A 14502-nucleotide genomic window follows, 5' to 3' on the forward strand; every position below is an offset into this window, starting at 1 on the left:
ACCGGTCTGGGCGACGTAGAAGGAAGAAAATCTTGCACCTACAGAGACTCAAAATCCCCGCCCCTCGGCCGTCCAGACAGAAACGCCACTATACTGGCCGCGCTATCCCGGCCAGGGGGGGATCCTATTAATCACGTATTTGTAATTTAACTAACCTGCGCACCTTATAACCGACTCGAACATTCCGGGAAGCTCAACATTTTATGGCTAGACAAGGGCCCGCTTAATGTCAGCAGGCAGGAATACATACGTGGTGTGTTCAAAAAGTGTCGAACCTTCTTTTTTCCCGCGTAAACCAATGAAGCGCGGGAGGCACCCTTCGGTGGATATGTGGAGAGGACAATCATGCGTAGTCGTGAATTCTTTTCCGCCCGCAGAAAGCGTCAGTCGCTGGCAGTCGGCCTATGAGTGAGGACGTGTAGTGAGCGCTCGTCGGATTCCAGTGTAAAATGACGGAACAACATGACCAGCGATATTGCATCAAATTTAGCCATAAGCTTGGCGATACACAAGTGGAAACCATTCGCAAGATTCAACAGGCTTTCGGGGACGATGCCATGAGCAACTCACGTATAAAGGAGTGGTACAACCGCTTCAAAGATGGCCGCACATCGGTGGACAACGAACCGCGTTCAGGCAGACCCTCAACAAGCCGAAATGAGAATGTCATTGAGCAAGTTCGGACTTTGGTCATGGAAGACAGTCGTATCACAGTCCGAGAACTTGTGAACGAGATAGGGGTAAGCACTGGATCGGTACATTCAATTTTGACCGAGGATTTGGGCATGAGGAGCGTGTCCGCGAAATTCGTACCGAAACTGCTAACAATGGAGCGGAAGCAACGCCGTCTGGAAATCGCACAGGACATGCTGGACAATGCAGACAGTAACCCAAACTTTCTGAACACCATGATCACAGGCGATGATTCGTGGGTTTATGGGTACCACACGGAAACCAAGACGCAGTAGTCACAGTGAAACCTCAGACATCCTCGATGCCAAAAAAAGCAAGGCAGGTCCGCACCAATGTGAAGGTCATGTTGGCCGTTTTCTTCGACTCCCGTGGGGTTGTGCATCATGAGTACGCACCACAAGGCCAAACCATCACAAAGGAATACTACCAGGAGGTCCTTCGTCGCCTTCGTGATGCTGTGCGGCGCAAACGACCGGATCTGTGGGCAGCAAAAACTTGGCAGCTCCATCATGATAACGCACCCGCCAATTCTGCGCATCTGATTCAGAATTTCGTCGCCAAACACAACATCCCTGTGGTTCGTCAGGCTCCCTACTCCCCCGACATGGCTCCGTGTGACTTTGGCTATTTCCCAAGCTGAAAATGCCGCTGAAAGGAACCCGATTTGAGTCAAGAGAAGACACCATGCGGAATGCCACAGCCCGGCTGATCACAATTCCAAAAGACGCGTTCCAGAAGTGTTTCCAACAATGGCGGAAGCGCTGGGAGAAGTGTGTGCATTACCAAGGAGACTACTTTGAAGGGGATTAGGGTTTTGTACCTCCAAATCAATAAATGTATTTCTGCCGACCAAAGGTTCGATACTTTTTGAACACACCACGTACTCTACTATTCAGCCTGGAAACAATCACTCATACCTGGTTCCGACTTCTGAAACTTCGCAGTCCTAAGTTCTGCTCGATACTCCATGCCCTCATTCCTCTGTTCTCCGCCAGTGTCACTGATATCTTCCCCAGAAACTGTGCGCCCAAAACTACCGAGAAAATTGGCATAAGATTGTATAATCGCCTCGTCAAATATCACAGTGATAGCAACAGTACACAAGACATGAAAATATGGCTCATATTAATAGGCTCTTTTAAGTAAGACCTTGTTCGTCCACCTACCTTGAAATCCTGCGAACAGTATAATACTGTGCTTTCATCGCACCTCCGTCTGACTGCCACTGTGGGTCAGTCAGAAGACTCGAGTCTTCCACCTCAGGCTTAGCTGACCCTTTCCAACAAGGGCAGCATCCCAGGCGCCACATTACGAATAGCCCAGTTTCAAAAGCGAATGTTTTGCAATGCCGAACTGAAACAATATTTTCGTGATAAATGTCCATCCACAAGGGATAACTCTCGCTTTAGGGTGTACTTTTTTAACTTCAGTTAACTCCTCGGTGAAAAAAAACTTTCCAAAGAAGTTCGACAGTTACTCGGCTGGTCGAGAAATTGTCCTGTTTTTATGGAACCCGAATATGATTACTGTGTCAAAGTCGAAGTTACTTCAAGATTACCACGTACACAAGAGCTATGCACATACAGGCTGTTTCACGACTTTAGGCCATAACTGCAGGCGGTGATTTCCTAGGTCTTTGTGAACAAAAAAGTTCATATAAATATGTGTCCGATTTTGGACAGTTACGGAGTTATGACTGTTTTAAACTCAGAATAGAAGGTAACGATTACAGACAATAAACGGAACAAAATAATAAACCAGCATAATACATGATACATTTAAAGTAGAATGTAAAGTTAACTTCGTGAAATTACCTTTAATTTGAATTTATTGGTGCTTAAAGTTGATTTTCGAAAATGCCACCGCCGGCCGCAACACAGGCTGCCGCTCGGTTGTGAACCGCGCCGTACATACCAACCCACCACACTTCAAGTTGCTATCAAGTGTCGAGATAACGAGAACACTCTGTCTGTAGCTGGCTAAAAATAGCGACCCGCCAGCTGACAGACGCGGTTCACAAGAGGGCGTGTACGGGAATGAAAAAACGGTCATAACTCCGTAACCGTTCAAAATCGGACACATGTTTATATGAACTTTTTTGATCACAATTACCTAGGAAATCACCCCCTCCAGTTATGCCCTAAAGTCGTGAAACACCCTGTATATATATATATATATCAAAGTAAAGCTAATCCTGCAGCAGGCCGTGGAGGCCCATAGGGTTGTGAGATGTTGAGGTTCTCACATTTTCTAGAAAATAGGCTCAGAGATGGCGGTAAGGTTCTCAGCCCCACGCGCCGGCCGCCCTCTACCCTCAAGAACATTCCTGGTTCTCATTTCTGTTAGAGGCATGTCGACCCCAGAGCCATAGTGTGGCTGGAAGGATTACGTAAATTGAAAAAATCCACCTCATGGGGTTTTGATCCCGTGACCTTCCAGTTTGTAGCATAGTGCCCCATATATATGAGGGGCAGTCAAATGAAAACAGGGCAGAACCCAAAACATATTAAAGAACATTTCTTACCTCAAAAGTAATCTCCAAAACTGTTAACATATTTATCCCACTGGGAGATAAAACGGTCAATCCCATCCTTGAAAAAGCTTGTGGGCTGTCTACGGAACCACATCTTTACCCAGCCACACACGTCTGCGTCCGATGCAAACAGATGTCCACGAATGTCTCTCTTCAGGTCTCCAAAAAATGTGAAAATCACATGGGGAGAGATCTGGGCTGTAGGGGGGAGGTTGAAGCACTTCCCAACCAAATCTCTGTAGCGTATTCCTCACAGACTTGGCAGCGTGGGGGCGCGCATTATCATAAAGAAGGATAATGCCGTTCGATAACATTCCAGGGTGTTTTGACTTTATGGCGCGTCTCAGTTTCTGCAAAGTGTCTTCACAGCGCTGTGCTCTGATTGTGGCCCCATGCTCGAAAAATTAGCCAAGCAGAGGGCCCTTGCAGTCGAAGAACGCCATCACTTTACCGGAACTTGCGTGTACGGCTTTGGATTTCTTTGGTGGATGAGAATTCACGTGTTTCCATTGTTGGCTCTGCCGTTTGCTCTCGGGTTCAAAATGGTGGCACCAAGTTTCGTCTCCAGTGGCAATATGGGAAAGAAAACCACACTCTTCTTCCTCATGGTTTCGTTGCAAGTGTCCCAGCGATGCAGCCAATCTCTGAGTCTTCTTTTCCTCCGTGAGTTGATGTGGAACCCACTGCGCGCAGATTTTGCGGTACAGCAGGTATTTTGTCACAGTGACGTGTACGGAACCGTGACTTATTCCCGTCAAAAAACTAATTTCTTCCACAGTGATCCGTCGGTTTTCCCGGATATGACCATCCAACGCAGCAATAACATCAGGAGTGATGACACAATGAGCCTGTCCTGGGCGAGCATCATCTTGCAGTGACACACGTCCCTCTCGGAATCTCTTATGCCACGCCAGCACATGTGAACGTGACATGCTGTGTTCGCCGTAAACAGACATGCGACGATAAATTTCTCGTCCGACTACTCCTTCAGCATTCACAAAGCGCACTACACTTCGCTGCTGTTCTTTATCCGCCTCTACTACTGATGTTGGACGACCACACGGAGCGTTAACCTTACTTCCAGCACAATAAAGAAACGACTAGTGTGCAAGTGCACGTTGTCACTGTGCTTTCCCGAGTCCCCATCAATGTTCGTACCGTAAGCAAATTCCAGTGTTACCAATTTTCGCGTCGTGTGAGTTATGCGTGGTGATCCGTCTTTGACTGCCTCTTAAATATCATAGTCAATAAGTTCGTGGACTGGCCGCAAAGCGTCGTTGCAGAGCACTATAGCGGATAGGTTGAAGCACTATATGATGCCGTCAGTTCATCTCTCGTCACAGCAAGAGTCAGTTGTGTGCAAACAGTATAAGCAAACTACTGCCTCTATTGTGAACTGCAGTTAAACTCAAGTGGCGGAAATCTAAAATGTGGCAGTTTGAACGGGCAAACATCAAGTTCTGCCAAAAACTAGGCAAATCCCTTAGCGAAACTTTTGGCGTAAGAATAATTGGCTGTTGCTACACGACAACGCCCGTGCACATCCCTCTGTTCTTGTCCAAGAGGAACTGGCAAGGCAACAGGTCATCGTTTTGCCACACCCTCCGTACTCACCTGATCTCGCACCACGCGATTTCCTTATTTTTCACCGCTTTAAAGCAAAGCTACCTGGTCGTAGGTTTCAGTCGTCAGAGGTCGTCAATGTCACAAGAGACGTCGTACGGGAATTTCCTCCCTATATGTTTCAGCAATGTTTTCTGCAACTGTATCAACGTTGGCAGACTTGCATAGCGGCCAACGGCAACTATTTTGAGGGCCGATGTGGATCTGTGTAAGTGTATGTGAATACCTTGCAATATGACGCGATAAAACCACAGTCCGCGAATTTAATGACTGTACCACGTAATGTATGTATGTATATATATATATATAAGTGAAAGTAAAGCTATCCCTGTACCAGGCCGTGAAGGCCCATAGGGTTGTGAGACGTTGAGGGTCCAACATTATCTAGACAATCGGCTCAAAGATGGCGGTAAGGTTGTCAGCCTTACGCGCTTTACTCCACAGGAAAATAATTCAATTAATTCCTGGTACTCATTTCTGTTAGAGGCTGAGTGAACCCAAGGGCCATAGTGCGGCTGGAAGGGTTAGGTCAACTGAAAAAAAAAATCCAATGACCTCATTGGGACTTGAACCCGTGACCTAATAAACCATCTTTTTCTAACATAGATACTTACCTACCCAAAAAATAGCTCCAACGGCAAGTAACTGGTATTTATTCCTACTAGTTGCTTGGTAGCGACTTCTAACAATGGAGATTCCATTCTCTGCTTCCTTGTCGGTAGGTTACTGTTGGTGGCCATCCCCAGAGGTTAAAACAAAGCAGTTCGGTGCGGACAGCATAGAGAACACCTCCATCAGTTCCTCTATTGTTGTGTAGTCATGGATTCCGCTGGGCCACAAATCAAGACTGTACTAGCGAAGAACAGCAGCACTACAACCGACCGATCGAACCCTTGCAAACCAGTCTCACGATTCAGAACGGTGAGACAGAAAAATATGTTCATGGGTTCCGTTGGGCTCGAAAGCAAAAATGACTGTGATGGCGAAGCTAGCAGCAAATTACTGCTTTACTCTCTGCTCAGGATCGTTAGCAGTCAAGTCGCCTGCCAGCGAGAACATCCACCGAACACGAAAGCAGCAAAGAAATCCTCAGTTAGAAGCAGCTGCAAAGCAATGACTAATGAACAAAGAGGAACCACTACATGGTGCTCTGTCTTGTGAATCGTGTAGATTAATGAAGTGGTATAATTAGTTGTAGTTACTGAGTATTAGGCATCCAATATAAACCACGTGTCTATAGTCATTTTCAGAGTAATCATCTCTGCAATATTTCACTACTGAATAGCTTACAAAAATACACAATTCATGTCAGAATAATCTGAAACAAGTGCTTTATGATCATTCCTGTTCATCTTTGTTTTCGAATACCAAAACGTCCAGACAGGCTCTATGAGCCCAACCAGCATCCTTTGCAATGGGTATCGGCAGCTGTTTCCCCGGAGGTATAGCAGCACTCCCGTGGGGTTGACCACTCATCTCTACTACCCCACAGACCATGACGTTGTGTTTAACTAATTAAGGCCATAAATAATTTCACGCTTATCTTAGCAACAAGCACAGGCAGGCTGAATGAAACCGCATTACGAGCTTTATATTTTATACTTGTCACGAATTGTCAGGTCGATCAAATCGGGAATGAAATCACCGTAAATGTCGCACGCGTGAAACACGAGAACGGATGTTTGTTGGAAAATGCTGTTAAACATGGCATGAACCAGTTTCCATTGGAGAAGTTCCTACACAATTATCAACTATCAGCTTCTAAATGGTTCATCCAAATAAATGACTAATAAAATTTCTGCCAAAAAAAAATAAATTTCGGTATTCTCTCATTATTTTACCAACGATAATCTAGTAGGAGCAGACGTAACCCTTTGTAACAGTGAATACAAATCAAATTTGGATGCCGAAAACCAATTAATTCCTTGTATGTTCTCGAAATACACTCGTATATATGTGGCATACGACACAGATACCGAACTGCATACAAATTTTACATCACTCTAAACCTCATTCTGATGACTTGGGAAGGGCGAAGAGTTCACCACACACAACTTATTAAGCACTCCACCCGTAAGGTGAAAAACTCCGCTTCGATTCACTCCTTATCGATTCATAGGTAAAAGTGCGACCATACTGATTACATACACGACAGGCGTACGGCAGCAACTTTCCTTTCGTATGCCAGACACCTGCTAAGTTTAATGTTTGTAAAAATATTTACCGAACAGTCATGTCGCCAATTGGTGACTATATTAATATCGCGGAAGGATACTACATAACTGCCAAGGTCTCAAACATTCTCAAGGTGTTGGTTACCTTTCCGCTACAAGGGACAATATCACCATTGCGTTATGGAACGCCATTGAAACTATAGACGTCAGAAATCCGTATCTGTTTATAAAATTTTCCCATTTTACGACCCACTGGGAGGTCTGGAAATGGCTCTTCAGACCCCCACCCCAGTTCAGCAAGCGCTCGAGGAATGGCCAATACTTTTACAGCAGGTTCGGGAATTTCCTTCTACACGTACTGTTGGAGATAACGGTACGTGTAGAGGCACTGTAATCGGTATCGTTAAAAAGAAAAGGCTTTATGAACTAAGCAGGAGACTTTCACTAAAATTTCTCCAGAAGTGTTCACAGGTTTACCAGCAAATTTTTGTTATAGCTATNACGACGAAAATCTATACATTTGTACGATGAGTAAATATAATAAATACTGCAATATAAGTGTAACAAATACTGTAACGGCATGTAAACTTCGATTAAACTGATATGCTGGCCAGGCAACAGACTAATCGACATCGTACTGCTGCATTTGATCCAAAGGGCATTTCGGAGCAGTGCCTAATTCTTGTGGGGAATTAATGCAATGACTTCAATCAGCTTAATTTATACAACTGGTAGACATGCAACTCTTACTTCCTTTCACATTGAGCACAATGCACTACACTTGCGCGTCTACCCCATGTCAATTACTATGTCTCGGCAAGGATTTTAAAGTACTTTCAGTCTCAAACTGGGTAGAAAATCGGTCATTGTCTGAGGCACTACCCCGGAATTTACCCCAAGGACCAATTCAATTCTTAAACCTTTGGGCCCACGAAGTGACAATGGGTCCTAAACATTAAATCTGGCTCATAATGACTTTCCAGCTGACACCGCGAAGCACTGCATGAGGGTACCTATGTTTCGTATGAACATACCGTCTCCATCTTCGGGAAGATCATTTTGAACACTCCTAATGCGAAAACTCAAAATCTTACCAATTTCGTGTAACTAAATTAAACGTTGGGTTACCCTACATAACGCAGATGAAATGCACTGTCGTGGGCAATAGCATACTAACAAGATAAAAAAAAATTACCTTATACTTAACACCGAAACGTAACGCGTAGTCACACGAAAATTCTCACGTTTCTATAAAACTATCCTGGAATATAATCAAGCATCCATTTATTTCTCTCGTACATGTGAAAACTTTATGGGGCTCACCCTATTCCGTCCAATATGGCAATTCGGGGACTGCTGCTCACTTCATAGCGCCGACGAATCCTGCTCTTGCTAAAGCTGTGCCAAGTACTGACGCCATCCACGGGACAGAATATAGTGGGTACAACGCTAGCTGCAAGCAGACGCCCAGTCTACCATTCCAGCTGTTCTGTACAACACAAACTCAACCCACCCACATCACTGCAGGTCTTATCCGTGGCACTGTTAGGCAGCAGGAAATTTATTTAGCAATCTCGCATCCTCTCCCACCCAGTGCCCCATAGATAATGGAACTTACTATCCCACACAAGAGCAGCCCGCATTATACATACACAATATTAACAACACCAAATGTCTTTTTCATCACTTGTATTTTCTCCTCAAACCATACTTACAATGAGCCAACAGCTAATGCTGATTGGAATTTCATAACGAACAAACCACAGGTGTTAATAATAAACCATACACAATATTACATTATGCCAAAAGGTTAAATAATACCAAATTTTAACACATGTCCTATGGGTTATGACACCAATTTTTTGTGCTATTTAAATAGTGTCACAAGACCAGAATTTAATTTTCACTGCCATGGAATCTCAAGATCTTGTCTCAATCACTTCCTCAACCTCCCTTAGCCACAATTCTCTTCCATTACTTCTACAGTAGATGATACAACAGGTGCAGTCGAGGGGTTTCATTGGTACTTTCCTGGGAACAACTTTAATGCAGTCCAAGGGTTTGGGGTGTTATTTTATTGAAAAGTCACCTCTTACATCAACATTTATTACATGTGAGCACCCTGGATAACGTCCTGCAGTCACCTGTTCCATCATGAAAGGTTCCGCGACACATTTCCGACCGGAAGGGGTGGAAAACACGACGGGAAGCCTTTCCTGGCCACAAACAAGGCCAAGTTCGCGATGGGCACGAGTGATCGAGCCTGGATCGACCAGTACTGTACCTACCAGTCCGTACACAGGCCACAGGTGCACTCAATGTGGCCCACGATGTGTTCCAATCATCCCTACCTTAGAAGTTCCTACTTTGGCGGACTCTGGGTGCATCTTCAAACACTGAAGAATCAAATGGATTAAGGGTATAGGGATGTGAATTTTTTCGCGAGCTGCGACACTGAAAGATGAACAGTGGGAAACGAGGAAACTTGCGAGGTTTACCGCAAAACCAATCCATAAATACACAGTACATATATATTGTATATTGATAACACACGAAAAAAGTTACAGAATTTAAGACTTATCTTGCTACGAGAAACTTAAACAGCCAAAAACACTACCTCGATAATGCCGAAATAATAACCTGTTAAGACATAAAAAAAAACAACAGAATTACATCTTCATCTTGTCACTTTGCAGCCAACAATTATTTTCGAATCATTATCAGTATAGTAACATTTACATTGGAATCTAAGTGTCACGGAAATGTATTTGAAAAATACAGCACACTACAACTGCTGCAGCTAAACTGAAACTTACATATAAAGATGAACTACTCATGAATTAAGATAATGATATTGGTACGTGAACATGTACCAAGTTCTTTTAACTCGAAAGGAGACGAACTTGTGAAGGAATTCAAGAGAGGAAGTCCGCTACACGGATGCCTGTCCCGTCTTCCCGTTCAATCGGCCCAAGGCTTCCCGCACGAGCGAACAATTCACCCGACCGATGCCGACGCTACCGATCGGCATAAACCTTCGACGGATGAATGCATCTAATACGGTGCATAGCGGCGAGGGGACGCTGTTCCACGCACGGCCGGTCTAACACAGAACAAAGGCACAATTAGCTCTTGCCTGTCAAATTAGTGAGGCTGGTTAGAACCGAACTTCACAGGAAAGGCTATGTCTGAAACATTATGAATCCAGAAGTCTGCAAATTATTATCTCAACTGAATTATCTACTAAAGCAACCAATATGCTACACAATTAGCATGCAGTTACAAAAAGCACACACAATTCACATGCAGTTGCAAAAAGCAATTTAAACATAATTATAAAATAAAAAACTAAAATTCCCTTGCCAAATCTGCACATAATTGTAATAATTATTTAAGCAAGCCAAAATAAAGTACCGACAAGTGACAATTACATTTCTTGGAAATGGATGCAACAAAGAGTAAAGCAGGGGGTTGAAAAATTCGTTTTTAAGTGCTCAAACTGACAGAACACCGGTCAAAAAAAAGTCTTGCAGTAAACTTCATACCTGAAGTATCCATCCATTTCAATTTATATTCCTACTGCATCTTCACATATCCAGCATGCATACCATTCCACACTTACATACATGCACACGTAAAAGAGTTCTAGGGCTCGAGGATACTGCAGGTTTGTGCTTCCATGAAGCATGACCAGAATATGCCAGTTGAAGCAGCAACAAACTTGCTTCCCAATTCTCCCAAGCAGGTGGCAGCAACAAAGCCCATTTTTGTGAGCTACTGTCAATACAGCATAGCAGTGTATCACTCCTACGCTACCTGAGGCTACAATGCCACAAATTCCACCATTCCTCTTCCAAGACATGCTACTGTCAATACAGCATAGCAGTGTCACTCCTATGCCACCAGAGGCTATAATGCCACAAATTCCACTATTCCTCTTCCAAGACAAGCTACTGTCAATACAGCATAGCAGTGTCACTCCTATGCCACCAGAGGCTATAATGCCACAAATTCCACTACTCCTCTTCCAAGACATGTATGCTAAACTCTGGAATGTGATTATGGTGCTAATCAAATCACTACTGCAATGAACACATTCAACTGTTTGTGCACACAACAGTTTTCCATACAATGGAACTTTTTTGATACAAGTACATACTGTGTTATATTTTAGCGTCCTGTTGCACTGATTTAAGTTCATGATTTGTTTATTCCGTCTTGCAGTGCGTACACTTATCTATCTTCTTCTCTCACTCTCACTACATGTTTCGGCATAAAAATGCCATCTTCAGGTGCTACTCAATTCACGTCAAACTAGTACATTGTATGCCTTGTCTTCACTTTAAAATAACTAAAATATATGTCCATCATATATATTGACAAATGTCAATCGTAAAAATATTAAAACTGTTCAGGGTTCCCGATCGCTACGTCGTATCTTATTACGNAGTGAAGACAAGGCATACAATGTACTAGTTTGACGTGAATTGAGTAGCACCTGAAGATGGCATTTTTATGCCGAAACATGTAGTGAGAGTGAGAGAAGAAGATAGATAAGTGTACGCACTGCAAGACGGAATAAACAAATCATGAAAGTACATACTGAATTAATCTTCGTGTGCTCTGCTTTTCTAACAGTATTATATGGAATTAATTTCAGGTTACTTCACTCAAATACTAACACTGCAGTTCAAACTATAATAAAACTTGAGAATGAGGACTACTGATGTTAAAATTTGTTCCAATTCTCTCTACTTTATCATCTGAAAAATGGTGGCAGTCTTTAAGTTAACATGAACAGAAAATGCTTTTATATTACCAACTCTACTATTCAATATGTTGATGGTGACAGCATCTGTTTTCACAGCACACAATTTTCTGCTTGACGAGGCATTTGCAGAAGGAAACACATTACAGCTCAAACATCTGTGTCACTATTACCATTATGTAACACAGCCTTTCAATGCAGTTTAAATAAGACAATACATAGCAAATTATGCAGAAGAAACCACTAAACTGTGCACCTGCATGAAGATATTTTTGTGGAACAAATTTATTATAACTAGTGATTTCCAAATGAATAGTCTTCGCTCTCATTTCTATATTGTCATACTGTATATTCTATTAATTTTGATAGTGGTAAGAAATATTTGTCTACTGAATGGTCCCAAATCACCCAGGTGCCATCAAAACTCCTGTGAAGCCCATAAAAATATCAAGTAAAAGAACACTTAGAAGCATGTACACTAAACAAACCAAAAACTAGGCCTCTCTTAATCAGCTGACTGGACAGAACGGTGATGATCACTGACAGTTTAAAACCTTCATTGTAATTTTTAGAACATAAAAAGGGTACAGATGAAAACATAATTTAATTCAAGGAAGAACTGAAGTCTCAGATGACCAAATATAATACTAATTTCTGCTAAGAGGCCAAGTCGACCCCAGGGCCATAATGTGGCTTGAAGGATTAGGTCAACTGGGAAATCCAATTACTCTGTCAGGAATCGAACCCACGGCCTACCTGCTTGTAGTATTGTATCTCGACCAACTGTGCTACCACATGCCCCCTGACCAAACATAAAAGATGGCTGCTCCTGTGCTTAACTAATTAAGCACTAAGTCATGAATATGTATGGGGGAATGGAAGTACAGATCCAAATTTTCTTGACCGCGGCACTAGATGTAGGCGAGTGGTCAGTGTCATGCCCCAGCACCCACTGGATTGCAAGCTGGGTAGGCTCCAGACGTGGTCTGGACGTGGGGTAGAGAAAAATTTTCACTCTACCGGGACTCAAACTCTGACCCCTCAGCCATCCAGTCACTATACTGACTACATTATCCCAGCTCCAAGCAAACGTAACAGAATGGAATTATTACGGGCTTTAAATTTTGTTAAGCACCATTCATAAAATAAGATTTTGGTGACCTGCTAATAACAAGTACGTTCTCTTAAAACATAATATTTTATTCAAATTAAACTAGCTTAGGCCTTGGGCTGTATCAGCCACTCCAAAGCACTCCTCAGTTCAACATGTGACGCACACATCAACTTGTACTCATGTAACAAAGTTCGATGAAGTCAAACATAAATTAAATAGGCTCCAGACTTCCCACCAGCATAAAGTAAAACAGGTTCATTCACCCCAAAATTATTATCTGTGCAAAAATGTTTGCCAGATTAAATAAGAAGTTTAACAGGGCCAGGCTGGTTAACAGACATTTAATACACCTTAAAATAGAAGTTGTAAAAACAGATTTAGCTGAACAATTATAAAATAACATATATTATTATTGATCATACTTTGCAGATTTACAAATAATGGTCTTAAGATATGTACTCAACATGCTGCTTCCATTTACCACTACTAATGCTATCAGTTTCAAGCAGAACATGAGCCCAGGTAATAGCATATCATACAGAATGTATCTAAAAGTAATAACTGATTAGTAGTGAGTTAACTGCTACACATCCATTTGCTTTTGAGAGGAAACAATTACAGATAGTGTACATAGCCCTGTTTAATTGCTGAGGGGGGACAGGAAATAGTTTACTCTCAATCACTATGAGATGCACACGTGAACATTTCTACTTCAAGACACTTTTTATGTACACGTTATGTTGAAGACTTGCAGACACACATCTAGGTCTTCATGCAAACCATCTGAAATAGTTCCGCAATTTTAACCAAAACTAGATGACAAAATGTTCTATTTTAGTGTCCTGTTGCACTGATTTGCATTGACATATGAAATTGGGTGCACTACAAGATGGCCATTACATGCATATCCTAGATGACAAACTTAACTGAAGTCTCTACTATCACATTCCATGAAAATGTATTCAGCAGTTTGTTAGATTACATGTGGATGAATGTATGTGCATACAGATGGATGGCAGGGGGGGCATAGAAAAGTCAATACACACATTTTTGCAGCTCTTCAATAAGTAATAATAACTTCACTGCAATTACTGAACTTATATAATTCTTTAATACAGTGCGTACAATCAAGTGCATGCCGCGGCTGCAATTTGCAGTGAGTCATACCACCGCAGAACGGATGCAACTCCTCCCCGCGACTGCAGTGCCGTTCCCCGATAGCGTGAGTGTAGTGGTGTCGCTGAGTCTCCGTCCATCAGTTGCTCTACATGCACACATTTATAAGAATACAGTAAAAAGATAACTTACCGTGGTTTATAACAGGTGCTAAAAAGTGACCTCCTTCTGCTTGCAAACATGCCGCGCATCTCACAAATAAATTACGCGACACTCTCTGCAGTTCGTCGACGGTAATTGAATGAATTACGCGTGTAATTTCATTTTGAAGACTATCAATGCTGCGGGGATTATTTTTGTAGACTTTTTGCTTCAGGTTGCCCCAAAGATAATAATCAGAAATACTGAGATCTGGGGATCTGGGAGGCCACAGTCCTCTACTGACAATTCTGTCTTCAAACACTTCCTGTATTGCGACCAT

The 14502-nt window shown here is 42.6% G+C and overlaps 2 protein-coding genes across 7 annotated transcripts in view; both read right to left on the reverse strand.

The window, feature by feature from the left end:
• The window catches only part of LOC111868992 (synaptotagmin-15), a 28194-nt gene extending 19586 nt beyond the window's left edge, over positions 1–8608 (reverse strand). The window contains exons 1-4 of one of the 4 annotated variants that reach the window (XM_023860143.2): positions 6859–7470; positions 5464–5952; positions 1860–2046; positions 1611–1726 (exon numbers count right to left, since the gene is read on the reverse strand). In XM_023860143.2, the coding sequence (XP_023715911.1) occupies positions 1611–1726; positions 1860–2002 (259 nt within the window). In that variant the 5' untranslated portion in view covers positions 2003–2046; positions 5464–5952; positions 6859–7470. Of the gene's footprint in view, positions 1–1610; positions 1727–1859; positions 2047–3217; positions 3240–5463; positions 5953–6858; positions 7471–8346 lie in introns of those variants that run through there. The other 3 variants (XM_023860141.2, XM_023860144.2, XM_023860145.2) reach the window with 3 other exon arrangements.
• A 932-nt stretch (positions 8609–9540) lies between these two features.
• The window catches only part of LOC111868993 (RNA-binding protein lark), a 17537-nt gene continuing 12575 nt past the window's right edge, over positions 9541–14502 (reverse strand). For 2 of the 3 annotated variants that reach the window (XM_023860148.1, XM_023860147.1), the window contains exon 9: positions 9541–10126. In XM_023860148.1, the coding sequence (XP_023715916.1) occupies positions 10078–10126 (49 nt within the window). In that variant the 3' untranslated portion in view covers positions 9541–10077. Of the gene's footprint in view, positions 10127–10165; positions 10212–14502 lie in introns of those variants that run through there. The other variant, XM_023860149.1, reaches the window with a different exon arrangement.

This window comes from Cryptotermes secundus, unplaced genomic scaffold (assembly GCF_002891405.2).
Source record: "Cryptotermes secundus unplaced genomic scaffold, Csec_1.0 scaffold70, whole genome shotgun sequence".
In the NCBI taxonomy this organism is placed as follows: domain Eukaryota; kingdom Metazoa; phylum Arthropoda; class Insecta; order Blattodea; family Kalotermitidae; genus Cryptotermes; species Cryptotermes secundus.